The following is a 26,447-nucleotide window of genomic DNA, read 5'->3' as shown; positions in this document are numbered from 1 at the left end:
TCAAATTGAACCATTGTTTTCATTGATTTTAGTCAAATGTAGATTTACCTCTTCTTTGGGAAAATTCAAAGTGTCTTCTTCTTGTTAAGAAATGTTAATGCCATCACATACAAACAAGAGAAAAAAAACACAGACTATGAAAAAAAACAGTACAAAGTTTCAAGTTGCTGGACTAATCATTATAATTATTGTTAATTTCAGCTAGATTACATAAACTTAAAAAAAACCCAAAAAAACATTTGAGGTATTTCAGAATTAATTGTCAACACGAGCTTGCCAGGTCCTTGTGTTTACCATAGGGTAGGATATAAGAGGGAAAAACATGTGCATTACATCATTACTTTTAAAATGGGCTCCTCAAACTTTTACTGATTAGGGGTGAAAAGAAGATCAGAAACAAGTCCAGTTTAAAACAGCCATAAAGATTATATACATTTCTGATACCATTCTGTCATCAGATTGTGGACTGTTCATTAGTGAGAAACAGAATGTCGAGTCTGTGAAGGGCTGGTGAATATGTTAGCACAAAAGTGGTAGAGGAAGGCAGCCAAATACAATGCCATCTGAACAAATAGACCAAGATATTTTTACATTTATAGATAATACAGTTAAGAAATTTATTAAATATTCAGGCCTACTTTTATCAAATCCATATTAAATTATTTCTTAGTTTTGTGAACAGGTTTTAATCCAGGATGCATTTTTAATTTATAATCTCTGTCCTCTCCATCCACAATGCCATCTGAAAGAATGCACCACGACGTACAGTAATCAATTATGTACGGTAATTAATACTAAATTGTGCATGTAAACTACTATTATGTGTATATCCTACTTAAAACAGATGAGCTGCAGCTTTTCTCCAAGTTTGTAAAACCCCATACATACACACACACCAGGTGGGAGCAAAACACCATCATCACACCTTATTAACATGCGGCTGCACTTAGTTTTCTAATTTCCTTGCATTGGTAAGTTATGGCCATGACGTAATTATTTTGCTCTCCCGACTAAATGATCTCGTGGCCACGCATTTGTTTTTAATATATATTATATATATATATATATATATATATATATATATATATATATATATATATATATATATATATATATATATATATTTTAGATGTCACTAGAAGTGCTCCATGGAAATGTTTGACAATGTTCTGTTTGTTATTTACTGATTTGTTTTTGAACATAAACACTGACTGAGAACATAAAATGCCTGTAGATACATTAATGTTAATGTGGGATTATTACTGGGTCTTATTTAAGTATTGTTAGGCCAGTCAGAGGCCTAAAACTAATGATAGCCTAATCATGGAATGACAATTCTCACACATTATCTACAGTAAAATAATTCACTTGACTTTTTTTTTAACTATATTGAAAGCAAATGGACATCAGCCAACTTCTGAAGGCCACAGAGTGCCAGTTACAGCCTTCATCATAAAACCTAACCACATCAAGTCTTCTTGGTTTATTAAAATGTTTTATGAGTTTGTAATAATAAAATCAGGTCATGACAATAAAGGCTATTTGCTAGATTGGGACAATTAATGTTCTGATATATGTGATTCAGGTGTCAATTTGTTCATATTTTAGTTTAGGAAGGCAATTTTTAGAGATATAGTTATTTACAGTCTCAATTTTTGCATAAACCTATAACAAACTTGAGAGAAAAGTAGAATCTTAGAAATATTTACATGAATTTCATAATTTCTTAGTATTTACTATGTCCCATTTTTGCTTTAATGACAGTGTGCACTGGAGCTGACACCGACTCCACAATTCTATGTAAAACCTGATGATCCACATTAGATCAAATCCATCGGTGTGTCATCTGAACATCTGTTTCAATGGAAGGGATAAGACTAATAGAAAATCTGATATTTTGTACCATGGAGTTAACATGGTCAATAATCACAAATTTGCTTTAATTTAAATAGTGACCTAGAAATTGTGTAACATCTTGAATATTGAATGGTCAAGATGTTGCATATTTCCTTTTTTGTTTTAGAATTTTAAAATTCCAATACTAAATAACTTTTCAGTTTATTTCCAGTTTTTTAAAAAATCCCGGATTTCAATGTCAGACTTTTGGACCTCACTGTAGTTTAATTTACTGGCAGGTTCCGTATGAAACCATGGTTATATTACTGTGTGGAGGACAGGTCGCTTTCCTTTGGGATTAGGTGAGGCATCGCTTACATGAGGTCCAGAATGAAAGGAAGTAAAAATAATATTTCCCCTTATGAGATCTTGAGATTATGAGTAAGCAAATATTTGAAAATTAAGTCCATTTCTATCTTGACAGTGTCTTGTTGTATTGGCAAGATATTTTTCTTTCTAGAAAATTAGCAAAATTATTTGTCAGTAGAATAAGAAAGTCTAGAACCATGCTTAATAATCTGATATTTATCATAATCTCATAATGAGAAATATTAGATACATTTGTAAGTGTAGGTCCAGCTGCAGTTGAAGGAAAAAGGCACTCAAATGTCTGCATAGTTGCCACCTCCCTCTTTGCAGTGTGGCACTTTGCAGTCTAACTGCACTGTCTGTAAATGTGTATGTGTATGTGTGTGTCAAAGAAAAGTTTTTCCTCTGGTGTATAATGGTTGTGCTGTGGTGTGCTATAATCCTCCCTTGACAACACTGGACTGGACTGGCAAGCAGAGAAATCTTTGGTATCAGTGGCTGGTTAATAAACCACCCAGCACAGTGAGGAAGGTTCTCACTGCAAACAAAACAAAAGATCATTTTATGTACACATGGAATTGTGCCTGATTTGTGCCATGGATACCACCTTCAAGGCTTGACACATAGAGCAAAATGAGTTCAAATCCCTTTGCATGCCTGTATTCTTACCCAACAGTGAGTTCAGAAATGCTACACAGTTGCATCTTGTTTGATTGGAAACTGTGCAGTATCTCTCCTTATGTCGTGAACCTTGTGGCTGTGGTGATTTAGGTTACTGTCTGAAATCCCATAGTGGCGATGAACGCTGAGGGTGAAAAAGACCTTCTACTTCTTCTTCTTCTTTTTCTGCCCAATTATGGTACATCATTAGAGAGGATGCACCGCAATTTTCTCCCAAAGGTTCACGTATTTGAAAAGTTTTTTTTCCTTGTAGCATTGGCAACTCATTTTACTTTATCCTGCACAAAGTCTTTTCATCTTCAGATGTTCACACTGTCAACAAAGTCTTTTACATATGCACACCATATCACAACAGTAAGAAGAAATAGAAATGTTATGTCTCAATTACCCGCATCAATATTACAAAGTTAATGGATTATGTGGAATAGAGCATGGAAAGAGAGGTAGAAAAAAACAAAAATGAATCAGTAGGTTTTTCTACTTTGATTAGGTATCAAATGCCTTAAAAGGAATATTTTGTCATTTTTTATTTTTAAAAGTAAAATAGCAAAGTCTAATCCTGATTTGTTTGTTTGTTTGTTTGTTTGTTTGTTTTCTTTTGGCATGTATTGCCAGTCGCAGGAACAGAGATATTTAATGTTGTGTAGGCTTCGCAAGGAGCTTCTCAGATTACATTAAGGCAAATATTATTCTCACTCATTTTTTTGTAACATTTGATGTTGTATTTTACCACTCATTATATTACTATAGTAAACTCAGCTGGAGGTTTGATTTGTCACCAAGATTCTACAGTGTCTGAAACAGGCAGAATCCAAGGTTTTACAGTCTTCCTACTTTATTGCACTGTTGTTTTTTTCCCACTATTTTCTCCCCAGTTTGGTCACCTGGCAATTCCTACCCACCAGCTAGCTCTCATCTATAAAACCACAGCTACCAACTAGGGAGGGTGACAGCAAGCACATGGTTCATTTGGTTCCTAGCATTTCAGTAGTAATTCACTGATTTTGACAGCAATGCACTGTTATGATCAGCAGGTGGCAGTGTAACCCTATAGATTCTGGATAATGACTGTGACGCACAGGAGGATTTGGTTGTCATGTGCTGATTGTAAATACTGCAGTACACAGGCATATTAGTAATTATTTTGGCTATTGACAAGAGGGGTTAAAAGTCCCCTGAGCATGCTGCCATCTCTGTTTGTGCAAAATAAATCGAAATGGCATGTCTGCAATTTCATTGCTGGGAAGGGTGAAGTATGCTTCACCTTTGGTGGAGAGCAAGGACATCTGCTTCAGTTCCTCACCATCATTAGTATAGTGTATGATCTGAGAAGTGCCCTTAAACAGCCATTACTTAATTGTAGTAGTATATGGGAGAAGATGAGTGGAGAAGTCTTGAATAGACAATGAGCCAACTGTTGCGGTGTGTATTGCTGCCCTGTTACATGTTTAACTTTGGCCTGTTTGTGTACACACCCCTGTGCTACTTGTGGTCCATGGTTGCTGTAAGGAAGCTACTGAGGGTCCAAAATGCCTCTTTTGAAGACGCAAACTGACCTCAGGCACACGTGTCTGATTTTTGCCTGTTGTCCTGCTTAAAGATTGCATTGATGAGAAGTGTTGCTGATTGTTGGCAGCAAGTGGGATTACATGACACACTGTATGATGTCTGAAGGAATTAGCACATTTGAGGCCACCTGGGAGGAAGCTGTTCTCCTCAGGCTTTAGAGAAATTGGCAGTGGAGGTTCCAGCCTGCCCGGGGCTGCTTCCTTGGCCTTGCTGGTGCTCTTCATGCCAACGGTTAATGCAGCGACGCCGGGCATTCATGAAGAAGTTGCTCACTGTGTTGAGCTCTAGGCCCAGCTGTTGTGCAATGGTCAGCTGCATTTCTTTGCTGGGCCGCTTATTCTCCTTGAAGATGGCAATAAGTGTGCGTCGCTGCAGGTCAGTGAACACAAGACGCTGCTTTTTAGGGACTGGGCTGCGTTCCTTCAGCTGCTCTTGCTCTTTTCGCTTACAAGCTGCAGAAAGAAAAGAGAACAGAAGGAACAGGAAGATTGAATCATGAGCGAGGGTCTTTCAGTGACGTAAAACATCTACAGTACCATGAACTCACTGTACTCCACATTCAGACATTCATTCCCGTCATCAGTGTTATATTTCTGACCTGAACTAATTTTCAGTCTTGTTAATGAATTGAAAATTGTGACCAAAACATGTTTATGAATTGCACTGGTATATGAGAGAAGCCTAGTTATGTAGTGCAGTATGGCTATACCTACACTGCACAATAAGGTGAATACTTGATTCATTGATTCAGCCTTCTTGGGCATGAGTGAAATAAATTTATATATAGATCTTTTATCAACATAGACTGTGAAGGCTTTACCCATATTTTATTGTCTAATATGACTGCATTGGAGGCCATGTGCTTGAAGGCTATTATGCACTCTGACACAAAGCACTTCACTCATTACATTTAATATAATTAAGAAAAGATAGAACTGTGAGCAATAAACTTTAATTTAGAAAATTTAATTTCTTCACTTTATGGTAATTCACTTTGCCAAATATCAACTTGAAACTTTTTTTTTTTTCAGCTGAGGTTAGTGTTTGTTTGCTCTTCTGTCTCTGCCTGTCCTCTTATAGGTGATTCCCTGTAGCAATCACTATTACCTGGTTGACAGGACCTGACCAATGGGAAGGCAAGAACCCGGCCAACCTCCTGTCTTACTCATATCCACCATCACTATTACCAACAAGCCCACAATCTTTTGTTATTGTTCTTGTACTCGCCCTAGGCCTAGCCTTCTGTGGGAACATAACAGTGGTCTAATGTGGTTTCTGTTTTTGAATCATTTGCCAGGAGTTTCTTGCCTGTGTCAGTGTTTAAAATATAACAGTTTAAACAGAAAACAGTTTTTCTGTTTTCAGTGATAATTTTGCACTATAATTTTCTTTTGTTGTATTTCCACTTTTCTTTTCCGCGGCATTTTCATTTTCTAAAACAATGCTTTTGTTTTTGTTGTCTAAAGACAGCAAGCGGAGGCCATCCACATCAGATCTGTCTAAAATAATCTCAGCAAATCTTGACTGCACAGCCAGCACCTTTGATCTGAACCTAGAACTGTTAAATATTAGATCTCTTACATCTAAACCATTTATTGTTAATGAAACTATGACTGATCAGGAGTTTCATGTACTGTGTTTAACGGAAATGTGGATTAAGCCAAATGAGTATGTAGCATTACATGAAGCTAGTCCTCACAGACAGTTATATACATCAGCCTTGTCTAACTGGAGAAGGAGGTGTCTCAGTTTTTTATAATGACAATCTAATAAACCTGGACATATATTCAATGCATGTGAAGTTCTTTATACTAAGATAACATATGCAGCCACAAATAAATAGGTCTACTCGGTCGATTAGATTATTATTTACAGGCCCCCAGGGTCCTAAAAGAAAAATAATTAGAGAGAAAAACTAACACCCTGGTATAATGATCACATACACACCTTTAAAAAGACCACTCGAAAATTAGAACGTAAATGGCACCAAAATAAATTTGTAGTATTTCAAATAGCATGGAAGGAGAGACTCCTGAGCTATAGAAAAACTCTTAGTGCTGCTAGATCAATGTATCTCTCCACCCTAATTGAAGATAACAAAAATAGTCCTAGATTCTTATTTAATACTGTAGCAAAATTAACTAGGAATAAGACTATCATAGAAACATGCACACCATCAATATGTAGTAGCGATGACTTTGACAATGACAACAATGACAAAATTGAAAATGTGAGGCAAAAAAAATTCAGACTATTAATTTAAAGGCAGACAATTCGATAACTTACTCTGTAGATAATAATATAACCATATCAGATCAGAATGTTTTACTCCCCTTTGGGAGACTGAACTATTTCACTAATTTCCTCATCAAAATCATCAACTTGTGTACTAGATCCCTTACCTACACTTTTCTTCAAACAAATACTACAATTAAACCACTTCTGAAATAATCAATTCTTCCCTTAGCATTGGCTATGTACCTAAGTCCTTTATACTGGCAGTTGACCTCGACCCCTGTCAGTTGTCCCACAATAGGCCAATATCAAACCTTCTTTTTATCTCCAAGAGCCTAGAAAAGGTTGTAGCACAGCAGCTATGCTCATACTTACATAGGAATAACATTAATTAAATCTATCAGTCGGGATTTAGGCCTCATCATAGCACAGAGACAGCGCTGGTTGAAGTGGTAAATAACCTACTACTGGCCTCTGATCAGGGTTGTGTCTCCTTGCTTGTGTTGTTTGACCTTGGTGCAGCTTTCAACACCATTGATCATACTATTCTCCTTGACAGAATAGAAAATGTTTTCGGAGTTAAGGGAATGGCCACCTCCTGGCTCAGGTCTTATACAACCAATCATTATCAGTTTGTAGCTGTAAAGTTTGGTATTCCACAAGGTTCTGTTTTTGGCCCACTGCTTTTTTTTTATCTATACTGTATATGCTACCAAAAATTATTTGTAAACATGGTATTAGTTTGCACTATTATGCTGATGACACAGTTGTAACTCTTGATGGCCTTTCAGTTTTATCATGTGCAGTGGTAAAAGACCTTATTGTTATTGACTCCCATCTTTAATTTGAAGCTCATGTACATAATAGTACTAGGATAGCCTTCTTTCATCTCAGAAATATTGCTAAGCTTATAAATATAATGTCACTACATGATGTGGAAAAACTAGTTTATGTTTTTTTTTTACAGCTAGGCTGGATTAGTGTAATGCCTTGCTGTCAGGATGTTCCAGTAGATGCATAAACAAGCTCCAGTTAGTCCAGAATGTAGCAGTGAGAGTCCTTTCTAAAACCAGAAGATATGACCACATCACCCCTATCTTATCCACACTGCATTGGCTCAAATTTCGCATTGATTATAAAATACTACTACTGACCTATAAAGCACTGAATGGTTGTGCGCCGCAGTACCTGAGCAAACTTCTGGTCTTTCATGATCTGCCACACCTACTTTGATCAAAAGGTGTAGGCCCTTTTTGGAATCTCAAGTAGTGAGGCTACACCAGAAGCAGAGCTTTCTCTTACAAAGCCCCACAGTTATGGAACAGCCTGCCAGTTAGTGTTCGGGGCTCAGACACAGTCTCAGTGTTTAAGTCTAGGCTGAAAACCTAGTCAAGCCTTTTGTGAATAGATTTGTCTTAGGTAAAGGAGCAGATCTGGAGGGAGTGTTTTGGTGAACCAGGACGTTTGAATGATGTTTGGATGCCCTCCACACTCTCACGTGTTCACTCAGGTTTGTTGGTGGAGTGACTTGCTGCTTTATGTCTCAGGGTTCCCTCATGTCTGTATTACCTTCTGGCTCTCCCCTTTAGTTATGCTGTCATAGCTAGTCTTGCTGGAGTCCCTGCTTGCACTCTGCAGACAGTATCTTTAACCTTTACATGACAATGAGCATACCTAATACTCTGTGTTCCTCTCTCTCTCTCTCTCTCTCTCTCTTTCTCTCTTGAGCTACACATGCTACTCCTGAGATACCAGTGATCCTGACCCCTTATGCCCTCCAGACCTGCCTGATCCATCCTGATGCCCTACTTCTGGTTGGAGTTCTCATCACCTGAAAATTACTCAATGCAGATGACCCCACATGGACAGCCTGAAGATCAATGAGATTACATGTGAATAATGTGAATGTACCACAAATGTACCACAATGCTACCAACAGTTTTTCACTCAAGTCTCCATCATTGAACAGTTGATAACTTCAGCTGTTAATTGACTAATTGACTTCAAGTTAAAATTATAATGAATTCAGAAATGACTCTGATGCTCATATTCATAAGTTGCTCATAAGCTCATTAGTCCCTGGTTATACAACTGCACTTTTTTGCTATATAGTAATACAGTTTAGAAGGGAATTATTTATTATTTATAATTGGTGTCACCCAGATGAGGATGGGTTCCCTTTAGAGTCTGGCTTATCTCAAGGTTTTTTCCTCAAGTTGTCTCAGGGAGTTTTTCCTTTCCCCCATTGCCTCTGACTTGCTCATTAGGGGTTAATTTATAAATTTAAAATTGATATATTTCTGTAAAGCTGCTTTATGACACTGTCCATTGTTAAAAGTGCTATTAAATTGAATTAATGTAGATTGTATGTATATCTATATGTTTTAAATATGATAAGATTTTGAACATAGTATAAAGGCTGTGTTTTTGACGTAAGGGTACATGAAGCCTTACAATAGTTATTTTGTCCAGAATGTCAAAACCACTCATTCAAATAGCTTGTATAATTTTTTTTTCAACCTAATAACCAGGTTCAGGTTCCAGTGTAATTTTTCGTTTGCTTCTCTGATTGCTTTAATACAAACTCACTGGCCACTTTAATAGGAACACCTGTACCCCTGCTGATTCATGCATTTATTCAATCAGCCAATTATGTGTCAGCAGTGCAATACATAAAATCATGCAGATACAGGTCAAGTATCAGTTAATGTTTACATTAAACATTAGAATGGAGCAACATTGTGAACTCAGTTACTTTGAGTATGGCATGGTTGTTGGTGCCAGGCTGGTTTGAGTATTTTAGAAACTGCTGATCTCCTTTGATTTTCACACAGAACAGTCTCTGGAATTTAGACAAAATGGTGCAAACAAAAAAACAAAAACAAACAAACAAACAAATCTGGTGTGTGGCAGTTCTGTACGCAGAAACACTTTCTTAAAAAGAGAGGTCAGAGGAGAATGACCAGACTGGTTCAAGCTGACAGGAAGACTACAGTAACTCAAATAACCACTCTTTTCAACTGTGGTGAGCAGAAAAGCATCTCAGAATGCACAACACACTGAACCTTTAAGTAGATGAGCTACAACTACAGAAGACCTCTTTGGGTTCCACTCCTGTCAGCCAAGAACAGGAATCTGAGGCTACAGTGGGCACAGGTTCTGGACAATTGAAGACGAAAAAAAAAAAGAAACAAGCAATGTTTTTCCAATCTTTAAATTTCCAATTTTGTTGTGCCTGTGCCCGCTGTAGCCCCAGATTCCTGTTCTTGGCTGACTGGAGTGGAACCTGATGTCGTCTTCTGCTGTTTCAGCCCATCTGCCTCAAGATTAATCACTGATGTGGAAGTTCTTCTTATTGGTAGTATGTTTCTTAACTTAGAACCCACAGAACTTATCAAAGAGGCTACTTTTATACATGGTTTATTTCTGATTTTGTAGCTGCCATACTTTTTCATACCATGTGAGTGTTTACCAAAAGCCTTTGTTAACAGAGTTTGAACTGACTTGTACTAAGCACTTCTTTGATGACTCCGCTTCAACCACATCTGGCAAAAAGCAAGAGGTATATTTACTGATGGATCAGTAATAATGAATGGATAATGGATGTTAGATGTAAGCATGACAAAACATGAGAAAGGGGATGGATTGGACAGAGAGAGTATATGCAGCTCTCACAGTCAAAGAAGCAATGATTTCCACAAAACTAAGTGCTAATAGAAAAAGAGATGTTTCAACAGTGGGATCAAATTATTATTATTATTATTATTATTATTATTATTATTATTATTGATAATCATCAACTTCAAGAAACTGGCTTGGGTCAGATGATTAACAGAAGCCAAAACAAGAATCAAACCAGATATTGTGCACAAAATACAAAGGCTTGGAATCACCATGAGATATTCCAAGAGTGAGACTTGGTGCTGTGTATGTGTGAGCATGAAAGTCTTGACAGAGGATGGGATCGAGCATGTCACCTCTCCTCTGGGCCATATCCTCCCCAGTTAACCAGATACTGAAATTTTCCCTCAGACAGGGGACCAGGAGTCACAGGCTTTAGTCTGGACACATCAAATGACAGGGCTAGATGTCAGTGATATGGCAAGTTTATAGGCTATCCCACTGATTCTTTGCAGGATCTCGAAAAGGCTGATGCATAGGTGGGTCAGTTGTTGAGAACCATGTGTCACTTGGATGTCCCTGGTGGAGAGCCACACCCCATTCCCTGTTCCGTATAACTGATAAACAGGTGTGCTTTTCCACTGGATGAAGTTTTGGCCTCTCTTCTAGCTAATGTGTTAGCAGGGTGCTGATCCTGTTCTCTGAGGCATCTACCCCAACTATGAAAGACTGTGAGTGTGCGAATGCACGGATGCGAGGCACTGTGATGAAAGCCTCCTTTCACTCGGTGAATGATTGCTTGGCTGCTTCATTCCACTTCAGTTTCTTGAGACCCTTTTTTAAGAAGGATGCAAGTGGAGCAGTGATGGAAATGATTTTTGTAATGATCCTCCTATAGAAATTTGCAAAGCTGAGAAATTTCTGTAGTTCCTTCACTGTCATTGGAACAGGCCATTCTTTGACAGCTTAGACTTTTGCTTGATCCATAGTAACTCCATTCTATTAATAATGTATCTGAGAAATGAGACTTGGATCACATGAAATTCACATTTTTCTCCTTTGATATTAAATGTATTTTGTTTGTTTGGTTAGGACCTCATTAACATGGTTCACTTCAGTCTCCTGACAAAGTGAACAGATGAGGATGTTGCCAATAAAAGCAATGACATATTTTTCAAGCATGTATCTGAGAACATCATTAATGAGACACTGGAATACCTAAGGCCAACAAGAGGGTCTGTATGGCAGGATACAGTACTCAAAGTGGCCAGAGGTGGTAGTAAACGCTAGTTTCCACTCATACCCTTCTCTGATCCTAATGAGATTATATGCACTGCCTAGGTCAAGTTTGGTGAAGATACGCACATGTCTGAATTGTTCCGAAGTTGTGGGAATGAATGGCAAATTATATCTATACTTCACCATCCCCTGGTTTAGTCCGCAATAGTCAGGGCATAGCCTGAGTCTGCCCCCTTCTTCTCCACATAAAAAGAATCCAGCTGAGGTGGGAGATGTGGAGGGACAAATGTACCGTTGTATCAGTGCTACAGTGATATAATCCTCCAAAGCCTGGTTTTCTGTTGCTGAGAGCAGATATATTCAGCTTCTGGGGAGTGTGGCACCTGCGAGGAGCTAAATGGCACAATCATATTTTCTGTGGGATGGTAAACCACTTGCGTTGGCCTTGACCACTCACCTTAGGTGGTTGCAACAATGACACTGTGCACTTTGAGCCAGGTTGCTGAAACAACAGCCAAAGCCACTGAACTTCATATCAGCACGTCTATTGTAAATGTTTGGCTGGATAAGTACTGAGATGGACTCACTGTAGCAAATTGATTTGACCTGCTCATGGGAGTGCAGTTGTGGGTTCTTGAGAGGACATGATGAGGCTTACTTGGCCTACTTCCATGGGCTCAGGTGGGCTTGGGCTCTGAATGTTGACTTTCTCAGTGAGTTTTCCTCTCTGATTTTGCAGTAGCTGATCCAGACAAATGGAAAGTTCAGTTAGACAGTAAAGGGACACTTGGTTATGACAGCATGCAGGCTCAGTGAGTGCATCAGGATTGAGCCCGTGGTGATATGCAGCTTTGAGCACTGGCTCATTCTACCTGCTCCCTGCCATAAGCATTCTGAATGCCAACACATTTTCTGCTGTGTATGCTTGCCTTGGGAAACTCAGAAGAGCTGTTCCCCGATTTCCTTGCCCATTGGAGAATGATTGACGACTCTTTGGAAAAGCGTGATGAAACAGTTATATGAAGAATTTGGTTCCCCTCCTTGTGAACAGACCACCATAGCCCAGGTGAGTGCCTTGTTCATCAGGAGGTTTAACTGGGCAACCTTGTTAAAATCAAATGTTCTTTCCTGACTCCAGAAATATAGGAAGCACTGAAGCGAAAAAGCCCTTACATTTTCTGAGATTCTCTGCATACTTGTCCAGGCAAATGGTGAGGGATGGAGCATGATGGGCTGGTGCTGCCAGTTGGGTTAGCTGCATCGGTAGCATGCTATTTAGCTGATTTAGCATGGCATTGATCACTGTAAGCTGTTGTTGTTGTTTCCCGACGAGATGGCCTTGAGCTACTAACTCAAGTTGCCAGTAGGTCAGTCCAGCTGCATCCTTGTGATGGTAAAGTGTTCTGTCTTGTGGCATAGATGGGTGCAAGTGACTTTATTTGCAAGAGAGACACTGTGATGAGTTGTCATCTAATCCAGGGTGTATTCCTGCCTTGCACTACTTTCTGAGTGAACTGTGACCCTGATTAGAAAGATGAATGAATAAGCATGAGCGCTTTTCCCTATTCCCTAGAGGTCTTTATTCTCCTTATTCACCACTTTGGCATCCCACCTACTTTACCAAAATACTATCTTAAAGTGTTATATAGACTATATAGACTATAACCATATTCTGAGAGCAGACATTTTACAGTCATTTGCTACAGTGGCCTACATTTACTTTCACTTACTTTACTGAACACTCTTTTTATCACTCTTGATTTCTGCCTGGATTAACTGGATGGAAGCCACTGTTATCAGTGAAATTTTAATTATCCAAAGGTCAGGCCACTGACACGGCTAGAGCAGAGGATTAAAAGGCAAACGTGCAAGCAGCTGTTCAGCAGCTCATTAACAGAACTGTTATTCTGTTATTCTTTTTTTTCTGTATTACAGAACTTCTTCCTCTTTGTTTCTAATAGTCTAAGTGTAGGTCTGTTGTAAAAGACTGATCTGATCAACATAGTATTAATGATAAAGATTAGCATTTGATCAAGGTTAAAGAGTAAAATAAGTAATAACGTTTTTAATCCTGGAAGATTTGCCTATAAGCCAATTAAAAGACAGTATGTGCAAATTTTAAATAATTACATTTTGAGACCCAAATCAAAATAAAGCAGTTTCCTGCTTAAAGTCTATACTTCAGGAGCTTAACACTTAACACTTACTAAAGTAAATCTAGTGAAATATGATTAGATTGTCAACTGTAGCCTGTATAACAGTTTCTTGATTTGGTAAAGATATCACTGCTTTAAAACATAGTTTGCTTCTCACATTAGATGGAATATAGAAAACTTCAGCTTCAGGAGAGCAAATTGCCATTTTAGTTATAATTTATTAATGAAAAATGACTTTTTTCCTGTTTTTCTGGTCTTTTCCAGTGTTTTCAGGTCGTACTGGTAGGGTTAACATTTTTTATTTTATTTATTTATTATTTTTTAAAAATCTGAGGATTAAGCAGATACAGGCATTCTCTTATGGGATTCACTTTTTTCCAGGGGTTTCAGAACAGCGTAATCGAAACTGCGTCATCAGGGAGGCGTGGCCTATTTGAGAACCTGCATAGGTCACTGATCATGCGCAGTTTGGGAAAAGCCATTTACTTCAGATACCTGTCCTGATTGCAGGGGTTTCATGTCAAATACCTTTTGTATTATATACAGTAACTTCAGATACCTGTCCTGATCACACTTCTTATTCTAAATGAGTTATACTGTATATACAAGTATTTGCTTTTGAGCAGTCAACATACAGACATATTCGTTTGTTAAATCTGTAACATTTACTATACTCGCTGTTTGAGAAGGAAAATATAAATATTCAGTACAGTTAGCTAGTTAATAAATATAAATATTCAGTACAGTTAGCTAGCTAATAAATATAAATATTCATTACAGTTAGCTAGCTAGCTAATAAATATAAATATTCAGTACAGTTAGCTAGCTAATAAATATAAATATTCAGTACACTTAGCTAGTTAATAAATACAAATATTCAGTACAGTTAGCTAGTTAATAAATATAAATATTCAGTACACTTAGCTAGTTAATAAATACAAATATTCAGTACAGTTAGCTAGTTAATAAATATAAATATTCAGTACAGTTAGCTAGTTAATAAATATAAATATTCAGTACAGTTAGCTAGCTAATAAATATAAATATTCAGTACAGTTAACTAGCTAATAAATATAAATATTCAGTACAGTTAACTAGCAAACTTGTGGCTAAAAAAAAAAAAGATGAACACGCAGGTATGCTTTTCTCCTTCATTATCCATCTGAGCTGATCTTGGGATTGGAAATGGACCTCTTATTTAATTATTTATTTATTTAGGAAAGGGGGCGTTTTCCCAACACCTCCAGAAACGCCCATTTTACGTCGTGGTAATGAAACCTCTGGAATTTAGTGAATGCCTTCTCTTACAGCCCTGCTGACTGGGGTGGAGTTTATCTTAGCAAATCCACCTCCTGCCTGGTTTTGAGAGGTGGGAGGACTCCTATCCGCATAAAACCTTTATTTTATTTACATTAAAAATCGATTGTTCACGTTGAACAAACTTATGCAAAACGTAAAATTGTGTAGCGTCTACATTTTAGAAACAATATTTTTGCGCTTTAGTCTAGATCTGCACACAGCGACTCAGAGATACACACAGGGCTGGTTTCACATGCTTACTGTCCAGCAGGTGTCAGTATAAAGCCGTATAATGCAGCTGGCATTAGTAAAATGAGGCAGATCACAGGTACCACCAGCTCATCACTGCTGCAATGCCTTCAACACTGGTCTGCTCTGCATATGGAGACTGGATCTGGTTTATGATGTGTATATTTCTTTGTCATTTTCATGTTTTGTCAGCTGAAAGTGCAGAGTTCCAGAGGATCAGAAAACCAAAACTTGCCCAGCAGCTTCTATGCAGAACTGTTTCACCACACGTTTAATGACAGGCAGAAGGCATCAAATACGGGGTGGACTGCAAATGCACTTGGTGATTTTGGAGATCTAGAATGAACGGATTAGGAGAGTTTTGTGATTCCACGTTAGTGTTGTCTGATGTGTAGAAGTGGTTAAAGGCAGTTCTCACTGGTGTCATGTCCAGATCTTTACCACTGGATTACCTGACCTGACTACATGACACTGCCCTTTGTGCTCTTCCTGACGTGCTACATGATGATCTCTCAGGTTTTTACAGGACATGCATGTTAAGTTTCCTAAATGTGTACTTCTTAGTAGGTGTGTAAACCTCAGGCTTCCACAGAATAGTTAATTATTTTGATTCGTAGGGCAAAGTTTGATGATACCACTGAAGATGCTAAGATACGTTACAATTCACTTCAGAATCTGGGGTAGATTTATTGTTAATTCATGAATGATGAGTTACGAGCAATTCACCTTGCTAGCATGATTAGATTAGATTAGATTAGATTAGATTAGATTAGATTAGATTCAACTTTATTGTCATTGTTCAAATTACATGTACAAAGCCAATGAAATGCACTACTGATCACTTTAAAAGTATTTATTATATTTTTTAATATTAATAATAGTATAAGAATTATTTTGGAACTATAATGTAACAATATAAAATTTCTTTATATTCTCCTTTAATTGTATGTATTTATTTGTGTAGACATTAAGTCAGTTGTTTAATGCAACACTACTTACTTTCCTGGCAGTTTGTTAGCAAACCTTTATAAAGTGATACATATCATCGATATATTTAATGTAACGTGGATACTTTTTGTGTCTCATGGATTTTTTTTTTGTCATAACCCACCCCTACCTGGAGATAACTGGCCTGTTTTCTGCAATTGTCCTTTCTCAACCCTAACCTTGGACTTTTAGGCCACTGCTCGCCTGTTTTTGAGTTCTGCCAACATATTCAGATTTACTGGAAGATTAATGTTAATGCCTGTTTATTCCATGACTAATTCTGACAACAACAAAAAAATGCAAATTGTTTCCCACCAAAATGTTCATCACGCTTTTGACATTTAAGATAACTATTTTGTTTGTTTTTATCAGGACACATGGATCAGTGCAAAGATTGCCCCAAACCCACAAACCTGCTGCTTTGGGACAGGACAGAGTTTCGCGGTGATCTAGTCTCCTGTGGGCTGATTTTTACTGACCAAGAAAGATTTAAGAGAAATTCAGTTCAGCTGATGTTTGGGAGTCATTATATACAGCTTATGAGTCGGTTCATTAGTCTTAAATTCGGCTTTGATAAATTAAAACAGTATTGCATCTCCCTTTAGTAGAAGGCAGATGAAGAAATGCAGTTGACCTCTTTCCAGTCGTATTTAAAGGTCACTCTGTCCTATCGATCGGCTTGGCGAGCGAGCTGCGAGCGGCGCGCAGGGGATTGATCACAGCAGCCCGGAACCCGCAGGATCCGCGCTGCAGAGGCAACAGTGCTGGAGCTTGGAGACGTGTTTACCACCGCCCTGTTCACGTGGCTCTTGTTTACGTGGATGCTGAGTGTGAACCGAGGATTTCCAGCACTGCTCCTGAGATACACCTGCCACACTATTCATTCATTTCCAGCCTCAGCGTGATTATATGCACCAGACATGTCGGATTTAATTGTAAATGATTTCTATAAGGGACAAACCATGTGAACCATAATATACAAATTTAGTCTTAGGTCTGGGGTAATTGTCCTACTTGTCATCCCGATAACAAATAAAACAACTAAAAAAACACAACAGATTTGAAGAAAATGCCCCAGGCGTTTTAATAAACATTTAATTGGGGGGAATGTTGCTGCAGAGGCTTATGTTTCCGTTTACAGTCAGTCTGCCTGCATTTCCATACACCATCACCATTTATCAGAACATCTATCAATTATTAATACAGATATTGACCATTTTCAACTCTTACCTAAGCGAAAAGTATCTGGATTGCAAGTCTTAAATAAATCAGAGTTTGGATAGTTTCAGGTTGGTTTGGATAAATAGGCTGTATGTCGGTGTTGTTTTATTTTGATTCAAGTGTTGAAGCTTGTACCAGATGTCTTTATTTTCTTATATTTCAATCTGCTCCATTTAAATTTCCCACTGGGCAAATTAGAAACAAAATTTATTCCAAGTTTATTCGAACAGAAGCCACACAACACAATCCATTTTGCCCTCTTTTATTTAAAAGGTCTATATCCAGAGAGAGCCTCCATGGGGGAGAGTGCTGAACTGGAATAATTGATAGATAGGCTGGCTATCTTTATCGATCCCTCTATTGATCTGACCAAATACCCTGAGATTAGAGGTAGAATTCTGCTGATACGAATTGTTTTTCATAGTTAATAGATTTTTTTTAAATGTCTGTCCTTGTCCTGCTGTCTGTTTTGGGATAAATTAATTTCTCGTTGTTTTAAGCATTAAATAGCTAGCCAGTAGAATTGAATTTAATGCCACAGCAAAACATTTTTCACACAGGTGCGTTATATTCACCACTTGCTGGGTACTTTAACTGGTTGAAATATATATATATTTTTTTACAATAAATAGAACGTCTTTATTAACGAATTTAAAATCTAATTAACAGCTTTGCCTAAAGCACCGACAACTGGTCTCCCACACTTTTACATTAACCAAGCAAAACAACAGCATTGATTTTTGTGACTGTGATGAATCTGGAATAGTGCTCTAATTTAAATGCATTGATTGATGCCAGACTCAGTCCCCTACTGCACCTGCGCACATGCGCATATTGTAATGCGCAAAAACTGAAAGGCTGCCAGCCTCATTTGCTCAGCCATACCGAGGCCATTGCATTGCACTTAAATGCAACTCAAAGTAGTTGTGTTGTTGTTGTTGTTTTTCTTTTTTTTTCTTTCTTTTTTTTTTTTTAAAAAGGATGGTTCAATTAAATTTTCAATTTAATTAAATTACACTGGATGACTTTTACATTGTTATCCTGTATGTTGCACACTGGACCTGGATTACGACTGAATACGTGTATGTTGATGGGATGACAATTCAATGGACCAAGGCATAAAAGCTAAGAGTTGTTATATGTGTGGTTAGTCTATATTACATTATATTATAGGCCTAATATACCGAGGAAAATACTCAACACAATTTTGTAAAAAGCTCGGGTTTAAAATGCTGCGCACGACTGTAATAAAATACAGAGAAACAGATCTATAGCGATTATACAGCCCTCTCTTTATTACAGTAGCTTTCCCCTGGCCTCAGAAGCTCAGCCCACTAACTACATAAACAACTTCATGATTTAAATGGAGTGTTGGGAAAACATCTCGACGAACAATTAGCTTTAACGGTGCCACATCTTATTTAAACGTTATATTTACGCGTACTACTTCAAATGCGCAAAGGAACAATTTACATTTCATCACTGGCTTTTCCCTGATCCACTGAGCAGAAATAAAACTTCTCACCATTCCCTGGTTAATTAAGCCTCCAGCAGAAAGAGGATACGCGAAGGGTAAACAGATGTTTTTGCACGCTTTTCCACATCTCTTTTATTCAGTAAGAGGACAGGAAGGAATATAGCAATTTCAGATTGATTTGAAGGAGTGAAGGACTGTTTACAGTTCCAGCTCCCCAATATTCTGGTGAATAGAAAGCAACAAGCAGTGACTCAAATCATTTTGCGAATAGATTCTTATTTATAGACGGTATCTGTAAGATTTTATCACTACAGAGCATTTAAAATATAAAGTATAAACACACACCAGAATAAAGGCTTGCGGCAGTTGAAAAACTGAAGGAACGCCATTATGAAATCAACAATTTTTGGATAATAGGCCTACAGGTTTTTGTGTCGGCAAAATATTTTGTGTATTACAGTGTCTTTCCTATATTGTCTTGCAGTTAAGAACCTGTCATCACGAGCACCGTTACACACCTGCGAGTCTAAGAGCCGACATGCGCTGGAACTCGGGCTCTTGCAGCCACTTCCACATCCTCCTGAACGTCTCCCGTCCTGACTTTAGTTTACTCCACGGTTTAGGATTCCGCAGGAGGTCAGATAGTGTGCCTTGGGACCGAGACAGTATCCGCTGGGCGAAGATAGCCTGCGGAATGCTGTACCTTTTCAGTTCGGCCGTTATTCTCTGTGCCACCTCTTTGGTGTTGATCTCCTCTGCTTGGCTGGATCCGCCTGCTTGGGTGCCTCCGGCTTCGTGCCTGTCGCGTTCCGACAGCATAGATCCACTAGAGTGCAACTGCGAGTGACCTGGGTGGTGTAGGCCGTTCAGAGTGGACATGAGTCCGGTACCGTGGCCCCCAAAATCACCCCGACCTAGCATCGCCGCGTGAGTCTCGAAGCCTCCTGGCGAGATCATCTTGTCGTTGGAGAGGTGAGCACCAGGACCGTAGGCGCCAAGAGGCTGCTGCGCGTCATGCAACGTGCCTAAGCCGCTGGACAGCGGCGAGAGCGGCTGTGCCATGCAGGAGATGTCTTTGGGATAATGGGCGTACAGGTTGCCCATGGAGGCCAAGCCGCGGTCGTCGCGCATTAGCGTGAAGCTGCCGCTGACGTTTCCAGCAGTCAGGCGCTGGTGCGCGGGATGATGATGCGCGTGATGCGGGTGCGGATAATGGTGATGCGAGAATTTCTCCGGTACCGTAGATATCGAAGGCAAGTGCTGTAGCGGTGACAGAGTGGTGTACGTGCTACTGATGCTCATGCCAGAATCGCAGGACATAGTCATAGCAGGGGGAAGAGGAGCGGACAGCGAGTGCTCGCTGCGATATTCCCCAGCCGCGTCCAGGATCGAGGCCATGCTAGACACCATGGTGGCTGATCGGCAGTGCAGGTTCCGGTGCGACACCGACTGCCTCGTGTGAGGAGAGTTCATCAAATTGTCCGTCTGATGAGAATGTGAAACCGTGTGAAGGTTCCCGATGTTCTCCATCCTAACTTCCATGACTTGAAAGATGCCCACCTCCCTCTCTCTCTCTCTCTCTCTCTCTCTCTCACACACACACACTTCTTCTTTCGCTGTCCCTCTTGTCTCACGCTGCAGCTAATAAATCCTGAACGAGCTCGAAGCCGGACCACTGAATCCGAGCTTCTACTCCAGTTAATTCAGCATGATTTTACGAGGTTCTTCCTGCTGCACGCGCTTCTTTACTCGCAGCAGTACACGCTCGTATCTTGCCCTCTGTGCCGCCTGTGCTACTGGAGGTCAGGACTGTGCAGCGACTGTGTCTGTGTGAACATTAAGACTAACCCGAAGCCTCTGACGCCACAGCTACTGTCTGGCTTGGTGTCGAGCCACCTTGGAGTTGATGATGGCCTGTAGAGAAATAAGGAATTTTCTCAGTGGCGTTGAACTAACCCTAAGCCTGATCCAGCGCTTTCATCACTGAGCACACACACTTGAAGGATGCATGCATGCGTACAGGCTGTGAGAGGACTGAGCTGAGGGGGGATTGCTTGAGTCATCGGTTTACCCTGATAAATCTGGCGCCAGAGAGAAATATCTAAACTGTGAATTATTAATGGATTTCTACAACTCTTCTCAATAAAATGTTTGCCAAATTCCTAGCAGATAAGATGAAATAACAAGTTACTTCACAATGGATGCAGTTACATGTGAAAACACACCAGGCCTCTTATACTGTTAGACAGTAGTCCATTAATGGAATTAAGAAATGAAATGAACAAAATTTGTATTGACAAAATTAATATAAAAGGTTTATGCTAATGTACTGTATGTCAATGTTGATGTAATGTAGTGTGTTTTTATTGTGTTAAAGCAGCTGTGTGTTACTGTACATTACCACTGACATATCACTGGCCTTTTTGTAAATTAGGTCGTTCACTGCAGATAGGTGGAATTACTTCTCCATTTTTAAAACAAATCTCTTACATTCATTATTAGATAATAGCTTATTTTCGACCTTTAATTATATTTCTGTTTAGACGCATCTCTCTTGTCAGCTCTAATGAATACTGACTATAAATTGGAGATTCAGTATATAAACTGACATTAGAGTAAAATGCGACTTTGTAAGCAATGATCTTACAAATGGGTTCTGGCAGAACACACCTACTGTCACTCACACCTACTATCACTATAAAGAGTTTGTCTAACAATCTGTAGCTTTAATCTGTTTAGCTGTTGTTAATACTCTACACTGCTATATGCACTCACAGCTCAGTTGCTCTGAGTGTGCAGCAGGTTGTAACCTCTCTGAGAAAGGGCTGGTCCTTACTCACATCCTTCAACAAAACATGAAATGGTCCTAACTCTGAGTACTTCATTATATTACATTAGCTTCAGATTCTTTAATTTACGAGCCGTTTCCTGAAACCCTCCGTAATTAATTAGTGCGTAAACAAGTCACTTGATCCATTAGTTATTCACTAAGAACTTCTTTATCTGGAGCTGGAGTGCAGTTCTACCTGACAAAGGCAGATGCCGCTAAAACACCACGCTGACCCTTTGCCTGAAAGGAAGTTATTCTGGTCATTCATTATTATTATTATTATTATTATTATTATTAGTAGTAGTAGTAGTAGTAGTAGTAGTAGTAGGGCTATTAGTATTAAATAATATACTTTATAGTTTCTCTTTAACTCCATATACAGTGTATTGCTACAGAAGTTATTGTTCACTACAACATGACATCAGCTTGAGATATGTTTAGCTGCAATAGGCGTTTTTTTATTCTGTACTTGTACAAATAGCCTAGAAAAAAAAGCTTCTAACTCTGTGAGAAAACCTCTCTGAAAAACTGACTTCCGGTTCTGAAAGCTTGTTTGTGTTTGGATGTGACTCCTGTGACTCCTGTTTTCTAGACACTATGCTTTTCACCTGCGACCCTTGAGGCGGAGCTACGTGAACATGGGCGGGCATTGGGGAATGGGCTCAAGGAGTAAAGAAAACCATTCACATGTCAAACCCACCTAAGTGTTAGAGACCTAATCTTGGGGAAAAAGAAAGAAAGAAAGAAAGAGTAATCCTGCCTAATGCACCTGTAAGTCTGAATAAAGTGTACAGGACTGATAGATCTCTGTGATCTGTGATTTGAAGTCTGGAGGCAACTGGGGTGGCAGGGCTTATTTCAAGGGTGGCAGCTGTTACCCAAAAGCACTGTTTTGACATGTTAATAGAAATAAACGATAAACAGGTCATCCTGGGTAAAATACTGACCCTTTTTGTTTGGATACAGTAGAAAGCTGCAGAAAATGTACCCTGACAGTGCTATGCCACTGGGGAACTCAGTGATAGAGTAATATTGTGCAATGCATATACCTTATCCCTATAGAAAGCCTGCCTCTAAAATCCCATCTACAGCTGCCTTATCAATTCTCAGCAATAAATGTGCAGGTGTGATGCTTTTACAGACAACTGCGACCAAGTTGCTGGGGAGTATTGCTTTTATTTTTGCCAGCTGTAGTGGTTGACTGATGAGTGATAGTGAATTTCCTCAGGTTTTTCACATTCAGTCCATAGCTCTTTACTTGCACTCACAGTAAGACCTTAGGAGAACACTGGAGAGGGGAAACTAACACTCCTGTCTGAAGTGGAAGAGGCGATTTTATCAACAATGACATAAAGCCAGAAAATATCCAAATGTGCAAAGACTAACTGGACAACTGTGTCACAGAAACAAAATGTCTAACAAAAAATACCTAGTGAACACAAAGTAACATTTTACACTATTTTTTTTGTTTATTAGGCAAGATATGTGGCTCTGATATTAAAGGTCTGTCATGTTATACCTGTAACTTGCTTTGTAAGAATTGCTTTTAATATAAATATTAATTTATAGACTCAGAAACAGTTTTCTCTTTTTTCCCTGCATGCCCTGCGATTCAGAATATGACATAACGTGTTATAACGTGCTATCTCTGTCAAACAAACGCAGTTTCTGTTGTAAACTCTTCTTCACGCTAACATCTGTCCTGCACTTTTTCTCCTCCACTATTTACACTCCTGATGAGCTGAGTCTGTTTCACTGCTTCAGTCACTGATTCATCTGTTAACTTTGCCTCCGGACTGTGAATCGATTATCTGACTATTGACTTGTGCTGCTTTTGGCTAGACTGAGGCTGGGTGCAGTCCACAAAAAACTTCTCAGGAGTCGTTCGTTACATCTGTGATAACGAAGGCTTTTGGGGAAACACTCGCAAAACCAGCTCGCACATAACACACATCCTTCTTTAGGTTGTTCGTTACTCGCTAAGATTAATTGTTATCCGGTTAATTGTTGTTCGTTAAGATTAATTGTTATCGGGAAACTCACCCCACATCGATTAGTCATCCTCTCCTTACAAAAAAAAAAAAAAAAAAAAAAAAAAACATACCGTGCTGCAGAATAATTAAATATACAGAGTCCCAAAAGTCTCCATACACAGGGGAAATTAACACTTTTACGCAGATGTCTATCAAAATGTTTCAGATTTAGTTTATATATATATATATATGTTTAGATAGCCTTTAAGAATGCAATTAAATGCATAACACCAGATAGACAGATAGATAGATAGATAGAGTATATATCAAGATATGAGCTTAATGTAATGTGACCAGTTTAACAGGAATGTGAATTATGTGAATCATGAGTGGCAGAAACGACTGTGTGTGTGTGAAATGGCCGTCATGTAGAGGAGGTTTTGTAAGTAAAGTTACATTTTGCTAAAAAGTGTTAATCTCCCCTCTGTGTGGAGACACTTGGGACACCCTGTATATAACCGAATTAGAAAACGGAGATTTTAAAGTAATCTAAACATGGTAAAATTCTAAATATTATAAATATAAAAAAATCTAAATATTATAAATATAAAAAAATCTAAATATTATAAATCTAAAATGTTAATCGATCAACTTGCAGTCGACGGTGTTAATTCTTATGGTTAAATTAAATTCAGCCAACAAAGTAAAAAGCATATAAATGTTATGCTGTTGTATTAATGTCTGATATAATTCTACTGCAGCCTTAAGCTTTAGAATTTTGCGCAAAAAAATCAAATGTGTGAAATATTTAAGCATAAACGTGTGCAGGTGTTTACTTTTTCAAAAACCGATTTATTTCGTTGCACTGATTCATTTTAATTCTTCTCCAAACGAGATGAGCAGCACAAGTGGTGTGTAAAAGGTGTGGTGTTTAATTTTAAACACACAGCTTAAAGTGTTTAATATAACACACACACTGCAGATAACACACATCTATTATTATTATTATTATTATTATTATTATTATTAATTTATTTCTTGTAATTATTTTGTAATTTCATTGTTGTTCTGCATTTTAATTCACATTCCTATTTAAAAAAAATGACTGTGATATTATTTTACTATAGTCTCATCCAGTTGGTCACATTACATTAAGCTCACATCTTGATATATACTCTATCTATCTATCTATCTATCTATAGAGATAGATGAGGACATGTGACTTTCACACCCAAATGTGGGACTCCCCCAAACTGTTGCCACAAATTTTGAAGCACACTATTGTCTGAATTGTCTGGAGCTAAGAGTCCCAAACCTGTTCCAGCATGGCAACATGCCTGTGCACAAATCAAGCTCCAAGACATGGTTTGCCAAGGCTGGTGTGGAATTACTCCAGTGGCCTGCATAGAGCCCTGACCTCAAGCCCACTGACACCTTTGGGATGAATTGGAATGATGACTGCATGCCAGTGGAGTTGAGGTTATTATAACCTAAATCTATAACGGATGTTCACCAAGCACATATGGGTGTGTTTGGTCAGGTGACCACATAATTTGGTGCAATCATACATGAACCCACTAGAACAGCTTTTCAGTCTTAGATTTTTTTTATTTCCTGCATCTGTAATACCTTCATAGTTTCTTTTTAGCCTAAATACAATGTAGTGTTGTAGGTATTGCTCTTAATACAAAATGACAGTGGTGGTGGTGTAAGTGAACTTGAGATATGATTCATTAAGTGTGAATGAATTGTGCAGGAGTAACAGATCTCTAAGATTTGTGATTTGAAGTCAGGGTTGAGGAGGCATTGGTGTGGCAGACTTATTTCAAGGGTGGCAGCTGACCCAGGGTCACCTATGTGGTCACTCCCCTAATAGCATTTTAATAAACAGGCCATCCAGGCGTAAGTAAAAATAATGACCCTATCGGGTTGGGTACAGGAAAAACCTGCAGAAAATGTGCCCTGATGGTGCTTTGCCACTGGTAAATGTACTGATACTGTAGCTTACTGTTGTGCCAGGCACACAGCTTCATGCATTAACAGAAAACTTGAATAGCTTGCATAAAACAACAAAAAAAAAATTATGCTACTGAAAATATGCTTCATATATACCTATAAATGCCAGTCTACAGTTGCCATATAGAGTGCTGCAAGAGTGCAATAAGAGACCAGGAGGATGAGGGGATTGGAATGGAAGAGCAGAACATTCAATTTCCTGACTAGGAGAGAGAGATTGAGAGTTATAATTACCATAAAATGGCAATTTTAAGAAACAAGAAATCAAGAAAAATTTCCAGGTTTTGATTTAGATGCAAAGACTAACTTGAAAACAGTTTCAAAGAAACATAATGAAAAATGAGACATCCTAAATGAAAGTCTACTTTATTCAGTTTTGACCAAAATAGACAACCCAGTGTTTACCTAGTGATTACAATCCAACATTTTACACTGTTTTATTGGCCAGATGGTTGATCATGTTGTACCTGTCAGAGCTACTTTCTTTACAAGAATAGCTTTTAAATAATAATAATAATAATAATAATAATAATAATAATAATAATAATACAGCTTGTTCTATCTCTTCCAAGTAAACGTGATTTCTTCTGTAAATTGTTGATTACATGCACGTCTGCCCTCCGCTGTTTATAAGAGTACTGTCTCTAGGTGTCATCCTGTTTCAGTCGCTGCTCCATGTACAGACCTGA

The 26,447-nt window shown here is 38.4% G+C and overlaps 1 protein-coding gene across 1 annotated transcript; it reads right to left on the bottom strand.

Moving 5' to 3' along the window:
- Window positions 1-1,142: 1,142 nt before the first annotated feature.
- onecut3a (one cut homeobox 3a) lies at window positions 1,143-20,948 on the bottom strand. Its single transcript, XM_053238126.1, has 2 exons — window positions 19,458-20,948; window positions 1,143-4,907 (listed from the first exon to the last, which is right to left on the bottom strand). The coding sequence occupies exons 1-2, from the start codon at window positions 20,479-20,481 to the stop codon at window positions 4,603-4,605; spliced, it is 1,329 nt and encodes a 442-aa protein (XP_053094101.1). The 5' UTR covers window positions 20,482-20,948; the 3' UTR covers window positions 1,143-4,602.
- Between the last annotated feature and the right edge of the window lie 5,499 nt (window positions 20,949-26,447).

This window comes from Pangasianodon hypophthalmus, chromosome 11 (genome assembly GCF_027358585.1).
Source record: "Pangasianodon hypophthalmus isolate fPanHyp1 chromosome 11, fPanHyp1.pri, whole genome shotgun sequence".
Taxonomy (NCBI): Eukaryota; Metazoa; Chordata; class Actinopteri; order Siluriformes; family Pangasiidae; genus Pangasianodon; species Pangasianodon hypophthalmus.
This window is presented reverse-complemented; position numbering and strand designations above follow the sequence as displayed.